At 43.3% G+C, this 16,613-nt stretch overlaps 2 protein-coding genes across 2 annotated transcripts; one reads left to right on the top strand and one right to left on the bottom strand.

The window, feature by feature from the left end:
* Positions 1-496: 496 nt before the first annotated feature.
* On the bottom strand, positions 497-4,551 carry POLE3 (DNA polymerase epsilon 3, accessory subunit). The gene is made up of 4 exons (XM_072632460.1): positions 3,825-4,551; positions 3,652-3,737; positions 2,280-2,398; positions 497-2,108 (listed from the first exon to the last, which is right to left on the bottom strand). The coding sequence occupies exons 1-4, from the start codon at positions 3,888-3,890 to the stop codon at positions 1,936-1,938; spliced, it is 444 nt and encodes a 147-aa protein (XP_072488561.1). The 5' UTR covers positions 3,891-4,551; the 3' UTR covers positions 497-1,935.
* On the top strand, positions 4,154-14,920 carry C1H9orf43 (chromosome 1 C9orf43 homolog). The gene is given in 13 exon segments (XM_072632461.1): positions 4,154-4,464; positions 4,466-4,508; positions 5,679-5,877; positions 5,977-6,121; positions 8,181-8,268; positions 9,579-9,703; positions 10,359-10,458; positions 10,926-11,086; positions 11,744-11,885; positions 13,566-13,647; positions 13,978-14,063; positions 14,427-14,514; positions 14,706-14,920. Coding segments are annotated over 13 exon segments (1,785 nt in total).
* Positions 14,921-16,613: the final 1,693 nt, after the last annotated feature.

The raw sequence follows: 16,613 nt of genomic DNA, 5'->3' as shown, positions 1-16,613 counted from the left end.
CTTCTCCCCTCTGGAACCTAGTAAAATAAACCTATTCTCTTTTCTGTAACAGTCAGTTTGGTATTTTAAATACCAGCAATCCTATCCCTTCCCCCACCCCCCAGTCTTTTCATGATTAGGCACACCACAATCCTTCTTCCCCCTTCCAAATTCTTTCAACATTCAACAAATATTCATTCATGACATGACCCAGAAGGCAAAGAATGTATTTGTGAAAGAAGAATTAACAAGGCTGAATGATTAGTGGGAAAATTTTGAGGTAATAATTTCAAATAACTGTCAAGATTTGACAATATTTAATCCATGAAAGCAGTGTCATGAGGAACAGAACTGCAGAGCTATTTCTGATACTTGAGGAGCACCTGCTGGCCACCCATGGAGCTGCATAACTCACTTTCTATGGTTCCCATATTACAAAACATGGAAGACTCAATGAAGAGGTCAGTTCTTTCCCAATAGTCACCACGAACAGATGTGGAACAGCAAAAGGCAACAATTTTAACAACATTCTTTATTTATACAAATCATTATATTTCCCTCCCCCCAAACTGTCCCTATAAGCCACAAATAAGTCAATGGTAGCAGACTACATTTGTTCACCTGTCATACTCCATAGATCAAAAAAATTAAAGCCGACTATGGGGAGAAGTTGGCAAGAATCTTTACCCCCAATTCTCAAGATGGCTCTTAATAGAGGGACTGAATGTGGTCACTGTAGGAGCCCCCTCTGGCTGAACACATTTTTTTTTTGCCATGGGGATAAAGGTCTTCTAGGAGCTACCAACTTTCACTCAACTTGAAGACAAAAGTACTTGGGAGTGAATGGAAGGGGAGCCTAAGAAAAGATGAAGGCCCCATCAACACCACTTTAGAAAAGTGGTTTACTAGAATTATATTCTGAAGCATCATTATATTTTATAACAGTTATTCTATCAAGCTGTCTTTAAAAGACAAGAGTCAATACTCTGGGATTGAAAGAAAACCTTACATTTTTTAAATTAAGCTAGACTGACTGTCATAAGTTAGCAAAGCAAAACAGTCTGGAGAGAGTAACTGTGTAGTACCTGGTGGAAATGAATTTTGGGGCTTGTCACCTGCTAAATAAAAGAGCCAAGCTCTAAAAGGATGAGACACCTGTGAGGTTCACTACAAAACCAAAAATAAAGGGACTACGTATACAAAAAAAGTCTGTTTTCAAACTGTTGTTCAGTAGGCAGGGGAAGGGAGAGAGAATTTTGAGGTGAAATACCTACTTTACATTAAACCCAGCACTCCACTAATATAGTGAAATGCACATTTCAAAACATGTACAAAGTGCAAAGTAGGGTGTGGCAAATAGGGACCAAGCTCCAAACTCAGCAAGACACTAGGTGAAGGAAGCCTCAGGAAGAGAAGATCACAAAGCAAAGAAAGCAGAATTTTGCTGAAAGTTACTTTCAAAGGAGTGAGAGTTGCATTCTCTACCCCACACTTTTTTGGATATTCCCCCGGATCCAGAGTGCCTCGACTACTCTTTCAACGAGCGATGTCATTGTCAGTCATAGGCTAACTCATGCTCAGAGTTCAAACATCTCCAATTTTCAGCTGCCTCTACACCCTCTAAATAATAGCTAGTATGAAATGTGGGTCATAAAACAGGAAGTGAAATATATGAATCTTCTACATTTTTTCCCACAAAAATTTGATTAAATGGCAGTTCATAACCTACCTTGTCAAAAGGTCAGTTTATAAACTATGAAAATGAAATTGGAAAGATCTCATTCAGAAAAACTCTGGTTTGGGGATTATTCAAGAAGTATTCCTAGGTCCTCATATGGAGGCATTCTTAGCAGTGGAGGAAAAGGCCACAGAATTCTCTGTCAAACAGTACAATGGAGGCAACAGTGCTGAACCCCAAGTTTCTTATCATCTGACTCCACATTCTCTCCATGAAGCTCAATTGTCAACCTCTTCTTCATCATTCTGCTCCTCTTCTTCCATTCTTTCATCATCCTCATCATTATCATCTTCCCTGCTCTTGTCTTGCTCCTCAGAATCCGTTCTTTTGTCTTTATCCTTCTTTTTTTGCTCTGAAGCTTCCTTCTTACCTTTCTGTTCACGTCTATATGCTAGAAATAGAAGAAAGCTATAAGGCAAGGCTAAGGGCTTGGAGACAGGTTCAAATGAAGACACATCTATATATATACAATACTGTATTTAAGTTCATCTGGTTAAATTACATGACCATCACTTTACAAGGAGCTATGTCTACCCGCCCAATAAAATACACCAGTTGTTACCATCTAGTGCTTCTTTCAAAGGGGAAATGAATCGCTGAAATTCCATCTCTTCCATTGCTGATAGCACATCACCAGCATTTAGGGTCTTTCGTTTTCCTTTCATTGCAAAGTTGTTTGCACTTAGAAAAAAAAAGAGAGATGAATTATCTTGGCCATGTCTTACTTCAAGACATTTAAAGACAATTAACAGGTACATGTAAGCAAATCTGATTGCCTGACCAAGCCCACATCTAGGGAGACTACCTGTAGTCTCAAACTTTAACCTGTAATTACAAATCCCAATTACTCTAGTCTGGTAAAGAAAGAGAAGTGTGAAAAATACCAGATGCAGCCCTCTTAAACCATGTGAAGCTTGAAGGGCTACCTACTTCAAAGATGATGTAGCAGGGAGCACATCATAAATATTTGCTCTTATTATTACTGACCATCTTTTCACCTCCTTATTTTACTAATAAAGACATAGAAACTGAAGCCTAAAGAGAAGCTGACCTTTGAGATCAGACTAGTGGCTCTCTCCTAAAATCAATTCAGAGGGTCCATGAAGTCAACCTTATTTTCATAACACTACATTCAAATTTTCAATACAGTAAACACTGATAGGGATACTTTGCTCCTACAGAGGACTGGGGGTGGCTAAGCTCATTTCCTGAGGGAGGCAACATAGCATAATGGAAGGAGTACTAGCGCTGGACTAAGAGTAAGGAGAGTCCTAATTCTGTTAATTGGTTGTGGGACCTTCAGCAAATCTTTTCATCACCAAGTTTCTGTGAGATCAACTTCAGAATGAAGCTGTACTTAAGTTCAAGTTCAAGTCAACACATTTCCTAAGTGTCTTAAATGTGTAAGACTGAGCTAGGTGCTAAGAGAGAGGCTGTCACTGGACCTATTATGAGTTCATTGGTATACGGTACTCTCAGTGGAGGAAAACTTTCTCTAGAAAGCAAGTCCACCCCTTCTCTGAAACTTTATTTTAGAGAGCTGCTTAGGGCACTAGGAGAGATTAAATGACTTGTCGAGAGTCCCACTGCTAAGTTATGGGTCAGAGGCAGGACCTGAACCCAGGTCTTCCTGATTTCTGACTTTCTCTCCAGGTATAAGCCAAGAAGCTTTTGGGGATACAAAATCCAACAGAAAACCGTCCCTGCCCTCAAAGAGCTTACATTTCTACGGTGGAAATACTAAATGCGGACACATATATACAAAAAAATAACCTGATGGGGGTAACTAGGGGAAGGACGGAGAAGCTTCTTGGACGAGGGCTGGGGATTTAGGGGAGGTACGTGGAGGACACCCGGGAAGGGGGGCCCGACAGCCCCGGGTCAGGAAGGGCAAGCAGCCCCGCCGGGGATCTGCCGCGGCCCGAGGCTCTCACCAGGACGTGGCGTACAGCACGAACACGCTGGCAGCCCGAGAGATGGCACTCCGGGCCTCTTTGGAGATGTTGACGCCGTCGGGGAGCTGCAAGGGGAGACGGCCCCCGAGTTAGTGGGGTGGCCCCGGCCCCCGCCCCGGCCCGGCCCCCGCCCCGGCCTCGGCCCCGCTCACCGCCTCCTTGATGATCCTGGTGATGACGGCGTTGGGAAGGTTCAGGTCCTCCGGACGTTCCGCCATGGCCACCGCGCCTCTCGTCTGCCCCGGGACAGCCGCAACCACGCCGCCGCCGCCGGCCTCCGAGACAAGGCGGCAGTTGCGGCCCGGACCTCCGCCGGCCGCGTCGCTCACCCAGGTCGCCTCTCCGGCGTCCGTACTTCCCGCCCCGGAGCGCGTGTCCCGCCTGGGCTTCCGTTCGTACGCCCGCCTCCCAGCCCCAGCGCGTTCCACGCCCTCCCGGAGAGGCGCCGGCCTCGTGCGTTCACGCCTGGAGACTTCCCCCGATGAGTTTCGGCCAATCCAAGGCCCGCCTGGCCGGGTCTGGAAACCGGAGAGCCCCGCCCTTCCCGGCGGTCCCCCAGGGTGCAGCGCGCGGTTGCCTAGAGACTCTTTTAATCCTGTCAGGGTCGCTCCGACGTAGAGGAGGCTGGCTTAGCCTAGGTCTCAGTCGGGCGGGGTGGCTTGGTCCGTGCTGCCGTTCCTCTGCGGCTCTCCGAGGGCAGGGATCCCCTGCGAGCTGCGCTTCCGCCTCCCTCCTCGTGGGGCGTCCTCCGCGCCTCCCCTCCAGCCTTCGCCCTTGGCGGTGCTCGCTGACCGGGGTGCTGCTTCATCCTGACTCCCGGTCTCTGCCTTGTGCCTGCCCCGACCTCCCTCTCCGCCGTTCTGTTCCTCCCTGTGCCCCGCCTGATCCGCACCGTCCTGGGTCTCTTTCCTCCCCAGCCCTGTCCCACCCCGCCTCCGCTGTGCCGTCCTCTGAAGCCTGCCCTGACCCCCCCCCCCCCCCTCCCCGAGCATCCCATGTCCCGCACGCCCCGCACTTCTCCATCTTACTGCAGCCTGCCTCCTGGCTTGCGTTGCCTTTTTGAGACCTTGCCTGGCATTTGCTTGGTGCAGGGAGCTCTCGGTGAGGACCGTCCTCTCCCGGGGCAGAGCTGTGATTTCTCTGCAGTTTATCCTCTTAGTTACCCAGAGTCCTGCAGCCTCCGTGTCGGAGGCAGGGTTGGAGTCCAGGCGGTGTGGACTCTTAAGCCGGCTTTCTGTTTGTTCACTCTCTGCCCTTGCTGCTCCCCTCCTCCTTTGGTCTGATCTTCCCAAGGTTCCGGAATCTTTTCGTCTTTAAGCTTGTCTGACTCCCTGATTTTCTCCTTTCTTAGAAGAATCTCAGGACTAGGCTTCTGCTTCCTTTAACTGTAGAAAAATTTCCACTGGAGACTTTTTTTTACTTTTTTTTAGATATTTTAAGTAATACACAATTATTAGTAGCACACACCATTATGGATAGTATATTAACAAGCTTGTGTGGTGAGGAAAAATGAAATGACATATGTGAAAGTGTTGAAAAATAGAACATGTCGTATAAATGCAAGATAATGACTTATTAGGATTTGGAATTGGAAGGGAATTTATAGATCACTCTTTGACCCCTTCATTTTGTATATGAGAAAACTGAAGTGGAAAGAGTGGAAATTGCTTGTCCAAGGTCACAGAATTAATAAATAGTGAACTCCATCTTCAAACCCAGGTCGCCTGACTCCACATCCAGTGTTATTTTCACTACCCCTTGTTTATCTGCCGCTGTATCAGTATTGTATCAGTTTGGTGGCTGTTTGCGGTAGGGAGTAGACACTTTTTAATTTCACTAATGATTTTTGGATCATCTGCTCCTTTGGTCTCCATTCTAACGCATCTTTTTTTGAGGCGACATAGATATTCACAATCAAATTAAGATGTGGGCTACACGTTGCCATGCAGATATAACTAATGATACTGTGTCATATTCCCTAGCTTATTTAATTCTTGTTTCCGTAGATGGCTAATGATCTTGAGGTTGGTTTCTGCTGTAAATCTGTGATAAATATCGAATTGCCAGATGTCAGTCAATGGGATGAGACTACCTGTCCACAACTTGTTTGCCAGCATCCACAATGTTGGGCAACAGTCCGAAGGCTTCAGAGGGGTCATCCTCGAATTCTTCAACCAATTTCCAGAGCTCCTAAGAAAAGTGAAGGTGAACTGACAATACCCTTTCATATTTGTCCAAAGACCCATATATGTGGTATATTTGGCTTCCTTTCTGACTAGTTTTTAATATGGTCTGCATTTCTAGATGAACTGCCAACTCTAAAGATAATAGATTTATCTTTACCTGATTCTTCCATTTTGGCCAAGAGAATCGCTGATTCAGCCCCGTTTTTCAAGCATCCTTGTTCTTTGACTGGAGACTCTAAATTTGATTCGGATTTACAAAGCAGGTGACTCATCATGAAAACACCAGAAACCATGTGTCTCAGGATCCCAGGTGGTTATTTTTTAGAGCCATGCCCCAGAATTTGCCATGCCAGGTTAAGAAACAGTGAGCCTACCATGGGAAGAACTATTTCTCACTAACAAAATGAAGTGGTGAGTTGATATCGAGGCAAGAGAAAGAAATATTTCCCTTTTTTGGGTTCCAATAGAAATGCTAAACTGAAGTGTATCTGGACAATTGCTTCAAATAGGTTAAGAATTTTCAAGATGTTAATTATTTGGATTAATTACTTCATGCTTGAAACTATATTGTAAGCTCTGGGAGACAGAGAGGTGGTTTTTGCTTTCTTGGATGTAACATTGTAACTGGCACATAGTTAACTAGGTGCACAATAAACACTTGAAAGTGAATTTTCTTGGAGTCAAAGTATGGGTGTTGGGCCTTTTGATATACTTCATAGTGATTAGTTTTTCCTGCTCAGTGGTGCCTGGTGGGCTCTAGGAGATAGGGTAAAATTAAGGAAAGGATAAGATGGCTTTCAGGTTCTCTAAGATTTGAGCTTTGGAGAAAAGAATGGAATGCTGCTTCTCCCACTGTGTGAAGGTGGACATGTGGTTGGCATGCATTCACACTTTTCTCTTGGACTAAAGCTATAGTGCAGAGTTGACAGGGAACTGCTATATCAAGTCAATCTTGTCAATTCAGCTGTATTAATGTATGTCTTATCTATCCCTTGCTTTCCATTTCTATGGCAGCTGTATTAGTTCAGACCCACAGGGCACCAACTCATGCCTGGACTGTGGGAATAACTTTTTAATTGGTCTCTGCCTTTTTTCAGTCCATTTTGTACACGTAGACTAGATTGATTTTCTTAAAACACTAATTAGCATGTCTTGCCTCCAACTAAAATTTTTCACAGGCTTCTTAGCACTTACAGAATAAAGCCAAAACTTGAGTTTGTCATTCCAGGCTCTTCACTCCATTTCCACTTTATCTTCTACTGTTTTCCTACCTGAACCTTACTCTTTAGCTCAGCTAGTGTACCCATTGTTCTCTGATCACGCAATTCTGATTTTCACCTCAGTGCCTTCAATTATATTGTTTATACTACTTGGCGTGTGTCCTCCTAGGCCTCTCAGCTTATTTGTATGCTATCCTTTTAACAGCTATAACTGCAAATTGTATTTATTGCTTTGAGACTTACAAAGCCCTTTCTTTAGGTCAAACCTATGAGGGAGGTATTTTAAATATTCCCATTTTATATATGAGGGCACCTGAGGCTGAGAAAAGGGAAGTACTTTGCCCATGGTTACAAATCCAGTAAGTGAGCTGTGACCTGAATCCAGATCTCCTGAGTCCAGTTTGACGTTCTCTCCATCTTCCTGAACTGACTTTCTAGACCCAGTTCTCTAGTCTCCATGAAATCTAACCAGATTGTTTTCTTTTATGAGTGACTGTCTTGCCATTTCCTCAGAACTCCTGTAGCAGCTAGGTGGAATGGTGCATAGAGGGCCTGGAGTCAGGAAGATGTATCTTCTTGAGCTCAAATCTGGCCTCAGACACTAGCCCTATAACCCTTAAGTAAGTCATTTAATGCAGTTTGCCTCAGTTTCCTCATCTGTATCATGAACTAGAGAAGAAAATGGCAAACCACTCCAATATCTCTGCCAAGAAAACCCCAAATGAGGTCATGAAGTTGTATATGACTTAAAATAACTGAACAACTACTCACTATATAGCTAACACATTCTGCCTTTGATTTATCACGTACATTTCCTATCCCAGCTAGAATAAGTCTCTTGAGGATAGGGACTGCATCTTATACTTCTGTGCCCTATATGTAGGAAAGGTTCCACATCCACACCTGTCTGTTGGTCACGCTACATTTCTTTGCTACTGGATTAGGAAGCAGAGATTATTAAAAAGGGAAACTATAAAATACTGAGGTATTATGTAGAAGTGTTACTGCTATAAGCATGAGGAAGGTTGTTCCTCCAAGATCTTCCCTGCACTAGCCTTTATTTTCCTCTCGCTTTCTCTAATAACTTTTATGTCTGTTTCAGTTTGGAAGAACCACATTTATTAGGACTCAAATCTCTGAGAGGTTTCCATGGTCAGGGTTTTCCCCAGAAGTCTAGAAAACCTGCCAAAGTAAGTCACAAAGAAAAATAATCCACAGATGTAGCATGTATAGTATGTCTCTCCAGCTGAACTGCATAGCACAGAATAAAATGTGTTGCCTCTGGTTAACACCCTATATTCTTGTGTGGGCCGTTAGGTGGCGCCATAGTGCATAGAGTGCTGGAACTGAAGTCAGGAAAACTCATTTTCCTGAGTTCAAATTTGGACACTTAATTAGCTGCGTGACCCTGGGCAAGTCACTTAACCCTGTTTACATCAGTTTCCTCATCTGTAAAATGAGCCGGAGAAAGAAATGGCAAATCACTCCAGTATCTTTGCCAGGAAAACTCCAAATGGGGTCATGAAGAGTTGGACATGACTGAACAACAATATTATTGGGTAGTATCTTGTTTCATGACCAAAGAGAGCCCTGACCCCTGAGGTATACAGATAACTTGGGGAGATCGTTGATAAGAAGAAATATATATGCATATACACATGTATATGCATATATATGTAAAGTTATTAAATTATTGCTAAACAGGGCCCAGGGCAGTTGCCCTGGGCTGAGAGAGGACTTGATGATTTGGGAGCAATGAAATGGAAATACCTCTCTAACTCTCTAGTCAAACAAAAGGAGGAGATTTGCAGCTTCCTTAGTTTAGTTTATAGTATCCAATGGGATACTATAACACACACATATGCACATACCACATACCACATAGGGTTTCAGATCCCAGGAGTGGTGGACAGGTTGCAAAGAGAACATAGCACATTGCATTTGCTTCCCTGATTGTCTGCATAGGTCTAGAGTTGTCTCAACCCCTGCTCTTGGGGATAAGTCCTGGGGAGGATGGGCAGTATAATTGGTCTTCATGGAAGGAAGCTGATAATCTTGTCCACAGAAGCCCACTCAGATGTTTAAGGATGTTGAACAAAACAGTACTCAGTATTAGACTCTGTAGGGGAGAAGTATCATTCATTTAATGGACCACTAGATTTAGTCCAAATCCTGACTCCCATCACATAATTTGGATGTAACCTATATCGAGTTATATAATCTCACTAAGCCTCAGTTTTCTAATCTATAAAAATGATGATACTTTGCGTCATAGCTTTGTTGTGAGGTTCTAATGAGTATGTATTTGTTCCTTATATATGCATATATATTGCTCTGTAAACCATAAATCACTATATCAGTGTTAGCTATTATCATTGTTATTATCAATCTCCCTAACTGACTCCGTGCCATTTGGTTACTCATCTGGAGCTCAGCACCTGGGCCTTATAAGCCCAGGGGCAAATGAGCATTGCTCATATCTTTTCACTTTTTGTTACAGCTCCCAGTGCTGAATTTGAATGCAACACGTCTTCCAGAATGTTTGGATGGTGGGAATTTGTTTATGGTATGGATCCCAGATGAACAAGTGAAATACAAGAAATCTGATCAGAAGCATAGGACAAAGTGAGCACTGTTCCTAGCCTTGGGAGTCCTTAGATCTTATGCTTGTATGAAACTTCTGGAGATTCTCTACCTCTAGGTTTCTCTCTGGTAACATTTTTTTTTTAGAACAAAAATTTAGAATTGTCTCCCCCCTTTTTCTCCCCCTACTTGTCAGGAGTAATCAAAGCTGTGCTTCCTTTAGGTAGATCCTTTGCTTAGCCTTTTCACCTCAACCCTAAAACCCAGTTGTACTTGTATAGAATAACTCTTAAATACTACTTTTGTACAAAACAAAGTGTGCTACAGTTCCACATAGGAAAAAGTAAAAAGATTTATTGACGTCTACAGCTGAAATAGGAAAAGGATGACTCTTATGTCTGTTGGGGCTCCCAGGCTCTGATTGAGGGATGTTAAAGTTGATAAACAGTGAAGAAATGACCTGACAAACCAGACCCTGTCACTTTGATACATGCTTTTACTTAGCAGCTTCTTCAGTGGCCTCACTTTTGCATAGCTGATGTGTGAGAGAGAAATCGCCACCATTCTCAGCCAGCATTATGGATGAGATCTCATCATTTTCTGACTAATCCTTGTTTCTTGTATTTAAGGTATCTGGGAGTGGGTAGTAAGAGAAGTACCAGACAGCTTCTCATTCCTAGGCCTCTTCATGCTTTAGTTTCCTTAGACTGAGCCCGGATAAGAAATCATTTGTACCCTTGAAGATCAGCAAAATTATGCCATGCCAGGAGTGGATCACCAAGAGAGCAGCTCCGAAGGTTGTAAACTGTGTTTAGTTTTACTGATTAAAGTGTTGATGCTTTTGTTCTGTTAGTTTAGACTTTTTGTCCTACCAGTTCTCCTCAGCTCCCAATTAAGGAAAGGATCCAGGAGACATCCTCCAGTTGGAGCCACCAAACTTCTCTTCATTCCAAGTCTCTTCCATTATCTACTTATGTTTATCCATCTGGGGAGAAAAACTTTATTTGTAGATCTTTCTAGAGCAGACATGCTTAATTGAGTGCTAGGGGAGAGGACATAGGGTTACCTGGTTACCAGAGTGAGACAAAAATGATGTTGTATGGGAAGTGAGAAGTTGTGAAAAATAAAGCAGGAATTGTGCTTCAAAGGAAGGAAGGACCAAGTTAGGATTAGTGTTATAAAGCTAGCATGTGGATTGAAGAAGTGCGAACCCTAGGGTGGTGATAGGAAAACGAGGGAGTTGTTTTCACTATTTCTCTTCAAGAAAAAGAAATCAACAGGAGTCCCTACTGGTGGGCAGCCCTGTACTACGCAGCTGATGCATCGATGGCTAAGGGTGCCCCCACCATCTCCAGTCACCCCACCTTCACATCTGGAATCCTTGTCTTCCTGGGCCTTCACATTTCCCAAGCATTCATTAATGAGGTGAGCTTTCCTTAGAGCATAGCATGGTGTAATGTTGCTTTTGGAGTCAGAAAGATTTGGGTTTGACTCCTCCTTCTGACACTTATTAGCTGTTTGACCTTAGGAATCACAATCTTTCTGTAGCCTTAGTTTTTCCTCTGTAAAATGAGGATAATAATTGCACCTATCTCATAGGATTATTGACAGAATTGGATGAGATAATGTATGTAAAGCACTTTGCAAGCCCTAAAGCATGAAATAAATGTTGAGTTCTTCTCCTCTTCCCCCTTCCCTCCCATATCTCCTTACTGTCCTCTTCTTCCTTCCTTGCTCTTCCCCCAATTTCTCTTCCTTCTTTTCTCTCCCTCCTCCTCCTTCTTCTCTGTGAAGACCAAAAGGTGAACCTGCTTCTTTCTGAGTCAAGAAGGATAAGTACAATGTGTGTCCCCTCCTAATGTTTCCACTTTTGCCTTAGGTTCTCAACTGGGCACAGATGGGTGGTTGTATCTCTAGATAAGTATCGGAAGATGGTTTTGCAGACAGAGCACTGGTTTGTAGACCCTTTTCATGGTCTAGATAGGGAAATTTCACTGACCCTTTAGCCATTTTTAATCCCTTATTCATATTCTTCCAGAATAGAACTACTGTTTACTCTCCATTTATCTTTTCCCCCCTCAGTTCTTTGTCTGATGAAGAGAAAACAATTTCAAAGATGGACCAACTGGACAGAATAAGTGAAGAGACCCTTTTGCAGGAAGGGCATCGATTTATATTGTCTAAGACAAAAATGATTCTGGCCGTGCACAGAATAAACCTTCAGGTAAGAGCAAGGAGTACCTGGGGGAAGATGTTTTTTCACTGACCTGGCTCTAAGGATAAGTACTGGAGTCCACAGCACTGGCAACCTTGTTATCAGGGCTGGTCTTGGGAAGTGTCTCCTCAGGGAAGTGTGAGCAGAGTTAGGAGGGCTATGCACTCTTTAAATAGGCTATACGTGTTTATTGATTATATGCAGTATTCAGAGTCCCCGCAAGATATTTGTCCTTAAGAAACTGGAATCCAGTTTTGTAGACAAAACATGCACGTAAAATGGCTTGGGAGTTTAGAAGTTATGCTCTTGGTCATACATCATGTGCCTTGTGTATAACATGAGAGCAGACAGCAGTTTTTCTTGTCATTGTAGCATGGAAAATCTGGAATGCTGTTGCTGTCCTCATTCTCTGACATTAGAATTTTACTTTTTTTTCCTGTGGTTTTTCAAGAATTCATTGTTACACCATTCCTTCCTTTGTTAGAGCATTAAACATTTACTACTACTAAAGATTTAGAATTTTTGAGCTCAAAGAGATTTTATAGAATATGGATCAGAAATTCTTCATTAAAGAGAAGGAAACTATAGCCCAGAAAGAAGTTATTTGGCTAGTCACACAACTGGCTAGTGGCTTAGCTTAGACTAGAGCCCTAACTCCCAGCCCAGCTCTTTCTGTTATACCATGCTGACTCTAGCAAGGGACCTCTTACTCCTGAGATTGGGATGCTACTTAAGTTCTTTTACTCATGGCAGTGAGTGGGACCTGTACTATCTGGAGTAGCCTAGCTACTAATAATAGGGAGTGTATCCTGAATACTTCTTTAGCCAGGATCATTGAGAAAACTCAAGGGATATATTGGAGTTGGCCCTCACCTAAGCTGCTCTAATTTAGGCTGTGCACTTTCAGTTCAAGGCATCGGTAGTAAGGACTTCTGTGAGGGGGAAGGAGGGATGACCTGTAAGGTCAGTGACATTTAAATGTCTTCAGCTGGTGTGGGATAAGAAAAGGGCACAACTAGCATGGAGAAGTTTAACTTCTCCATGGTGAAATGATATAGAAGAAGGAAAAGTGAATCAGCAAAATTCTAGGTGTGAGAGAATCTTGAGAAAAGCAACTAAAAAGGTTTTCCCCTATGATTGTGTTCTTTCACTGTAGGGACAATGTCTCCTTTTTCTTCTGCATACTTTCTGCCACTCTGTCATAATAACACCTGTAGTACAGTGCAGCGCACAGTCCTCCTCCAAGCTCTCATTCTGGTGAAGAGGTGACTCTGGGTTCTGGAAGGCTGTGTCAGTGTCTGTCAGACTCTGGCAGGCATGACCAGGCCAGAAAAGTTGTAGCTTTGGGCTGTATGACAGGCTGGATGTCTTTTTTTCTGAGAACCAATCCTGTTAGTCCCTGTGAAGCCTGGAGAGGCTCACTCATTATCAAATTGAATACTGTCCTAAAAATTGTTTTCTAAGGCACAGCAGGATTAAATTCTGTGTTTGTACAGGGAGCACCACCTGGACAAAATCATGGATCTTTCATGTATTGAAATATGGACAGAATGAGGTCCTAGGGCTTCAGTACATGTTTCTTAAAGGAAATAATTTGGGAAGAGGATATGAGGATTGAATATAAGTATAAGCTATAAAGTTTGAAGAAAAGTGTGCATTCAGATTGGAGCTTTTCTTATGTTTCTTCAGAGTCCAGTGTTGAGATATCCAGCAAATATAAGAGAATTATGTTCCAGAGTGGCCAAAGCAACTCCTAGACTGGAGAGAAAAGGTAGAGATAGAGGAGTGCCCTCACATGCAGGTATGGGCCATTTTGGCCCTGCAGAATTGTCTGGAGTTACTCCCAGACATTGTCCTGGTCCCCAGTCTGTAGTGTGTGTGAGGGGATGGGGACTTGGTGGGGGTGGGGGGTGGAGGGTAAAATAGTCTTAGATGAATAGTCATGAAGAGTTTTGAATAGGTCTACCTGCTACTGTCTACCAGTCTGTCTTCTTGATTATGTTCTGCACTGAGAGGGGACTTCCAACAAGGGGCAAAATGAGAGCTTAGAGGTGAAATGTAAACTGACAGAAGAAAAGTAATTTGGCTTTCTGCTCACTAGGTCTCAAGATGCCTGTGCAGAAAATTGACAAATCTGACAGAGAGCCAAGTTTTTCAAATACTGAGATACAACAAACTTCAGAGGTGGTGAGTGACGGTGAAGGTGTCCTAGAGATGAGGATGGTTCCTAGGTGCCTCCACTAAGCTTGTGTATACTGGGGAAAAGTTTGACTTGTCCTTATTCCAGAAAGCCAGAGTATCAAGTGAAGGTGGGTATTCTTAAGTACTCAGAATATTTAATGATGGAGTGGACACAAGATGGTAAAATGCTCCATAGCCTTTAAGTGTCCCCTGTTGTCTTTTCTTAGATGCTGAGTTTATTTGAGAAATCATTTTAGTATCCTAGAATCTTTCAGGTTTCTTTTCTCATTTTCCTATCACACACAGACACACTATCACACACATGTGAGCTTATGTGCTTGTCAACTCATTTAATCATATGGATTTCAGGAGCTCAAAGAGGAATCGAAGAAGAGCAGGGAGCTTTTGGAGTTAAATCACATTTCCATCAATGACAACTTCCTGCCTCAGAAAGACAGTAAGTGGCTGGTTGGGATGAGGCTGTGTAAGTGGCAGAGGGTGGGGAAAACTGAGCCCTGGGGTACCAGGATGGGGCCTCCCCACTCCAGGTGGACCCTCTGCCCTTCCCTTCCTTTCCTGCCCCTCTGCTGCTTATGGGGACTTAGGAAGAGACAAAAAGCACCAGAGGAAGCTTGACCTTTCTTTCAGGTACTGTCTCAGCAAAGGAAGAGTGGATCGAGGAAGACAAGGTTATTGACCAGACATGGCTCCAGGAGCTTGAAGCTCAGGAAGTGAACTCTGAGGCTCTCTTGGCTGTCGATGAAAAGAAATTGAAGGAGGAATCTCCAGAGCCTGTACAGATTCTTCAGGCCTCTCCTGAGCAAGAGGAGGTGCCCCCTACCCCACCATCTAGCCTAGAGTGAGAATAGGATATTAAAGATGTCAGTCCTACTTGTCAGCTCCATGCAACAGGGCAGCCAGGCCTCTCAGGATCACACTGACTCCTCCACTTTCCTGTGGGGAAAGGGGTTTCTCTTTTCTCTGGAGCTCTTCTACAGGCCTGTGCTGTGACTACTTACCTTCTCTCCCTTCTACTTGTTTCTGGTAGGTGACAGGGTGTCAAGAAAAGGGCAGGAGATGGACAATAGGCTCTTCTAAGCCTCAGAAGGTTGTGTTCATCACATCTGGATTGTTGTTCTTGAGTGGTTCTGACTTGATTAAAATAACCATTTTTTGGTTAGAAGATTCATGTATCTGTTATGGTGGTGGGATGGTTTAGCATGGGAAGGGGAGAGGAAGAGGAGCACAGGTGAGATGTTTCCTGTAGAAATACCAGCTTATGTCTTTTTTTCTTTTCCACATAAGCCCTTTGGAGTTGAGTGAAGTCACTTCTGCTTTCCTTGTTGGAGGTTTAGGATGTTTCACAGGTAGGGGCACAGCACAGATCAGGGATTTGATTTATGAGCTTGTGCACCAGGGTGACTTCCCCACTAATATTCTCTGGACATATGTCCTAGTGGGAGTGGGACCATTGTCAGATAATATTAAGAGCCCCTACTTCTTAACACTAGACTAAGCATAAAAGAATAGAAAGAGCGCTGAATTAGTGTTGGGAAGACGAGTTCAGATCTTACGTCTGACACTAGCTGTGTGATTGTGGGCAAGTCATTTATTTAACTTGTCTGAGCCTTAAACTTCTTACTGTATAAAGTGGGGATAATAACACAGGTAGTACCTACTTCACAGGATTATTGTGAGACCCAGATGAGATACTATATATAAAGTACTTCACAAGCTTTGAAAGGGCAGTTATTAAGAAAAATGTTATTCGTGATGATGATTGAAAGAACTCTAGTTTCTGGGGTGTTTACAGCAAAATATATTGAGTTTCAAGTTGAATCTATATAGAATTTTAGCTTTAAGGGAATGTTAGAGACTCTACTATAACATTCAGGATGAATTTTATTTCCAAGTGGGGGTGGGTGGGTGGGTGGAGAAGATGTACTTCCCTATATTCTTCTCCAAAAGCATGAAGTGTCAGAGTTTGAGAGCTCATGTAGGCTCTCTGCCCTTTGACCCCTTATCTTAGAGATGATTCGTCAGGCCCAGAGAGATTGGCAGCACAGTTAGAGACTCTGAGGTCCTAGTGTCATAGTTTCGGGGTTCCTCTTTCTTGTTTTTCAGACAAGGAGAATGATCCTCAGAGAAATGGCGTGTCCAGAGTCACACAGATGGTAGTAAGTGGCACAGCCAGGAATTGAACTCATGTCCTGTCCTCCAAGTTCAGTGCCCTTTCTGCTGTACCACAGGATCCAGGTCCACTTGCCCCTATGCCAGCAGGGTGTCCCATGGCAATTAGCCATGGCAAATGTTTTCATCTCAGTGTAGCTTCGCCCCAGCTTATCTTATCCCATCGCTACTTGTGAGTGGCCTTTCCCTGCCATTAATTGATATATGTCCCAATCATCAGCCTAAAACAAATAAGAAAGAAATAGGGAGATACATCTATGCCTTCCCTTCTCCCTGCCTGCCCTTGTCTCTACATTCCAAAGCCAAACCAAAAGGATTTTTCGTTATTTGTGCCACTTTTCAACTCTATTAAAAGAATCAACTGCA

This window comes from Notamacropus eugenii, chromosome 1 (assembly GCF_028372415.1).
Source record: "Notamacropus eugenii isolate mMacEug1 chromosome 1, mMacEug1.pri_v2, whole genome shotgun sequence".
Lineage (NCBI taxonomy): Eukaryota > Metazoa > Chordata > Mammalia > Diprotodontia > Macropodidae > Notamacropus > Notamacropus eugenii.
Note: the sequence above shows the minus strand (reverse complement) of the source record. Positions and strands in the feature narration are given on the sequence as shown.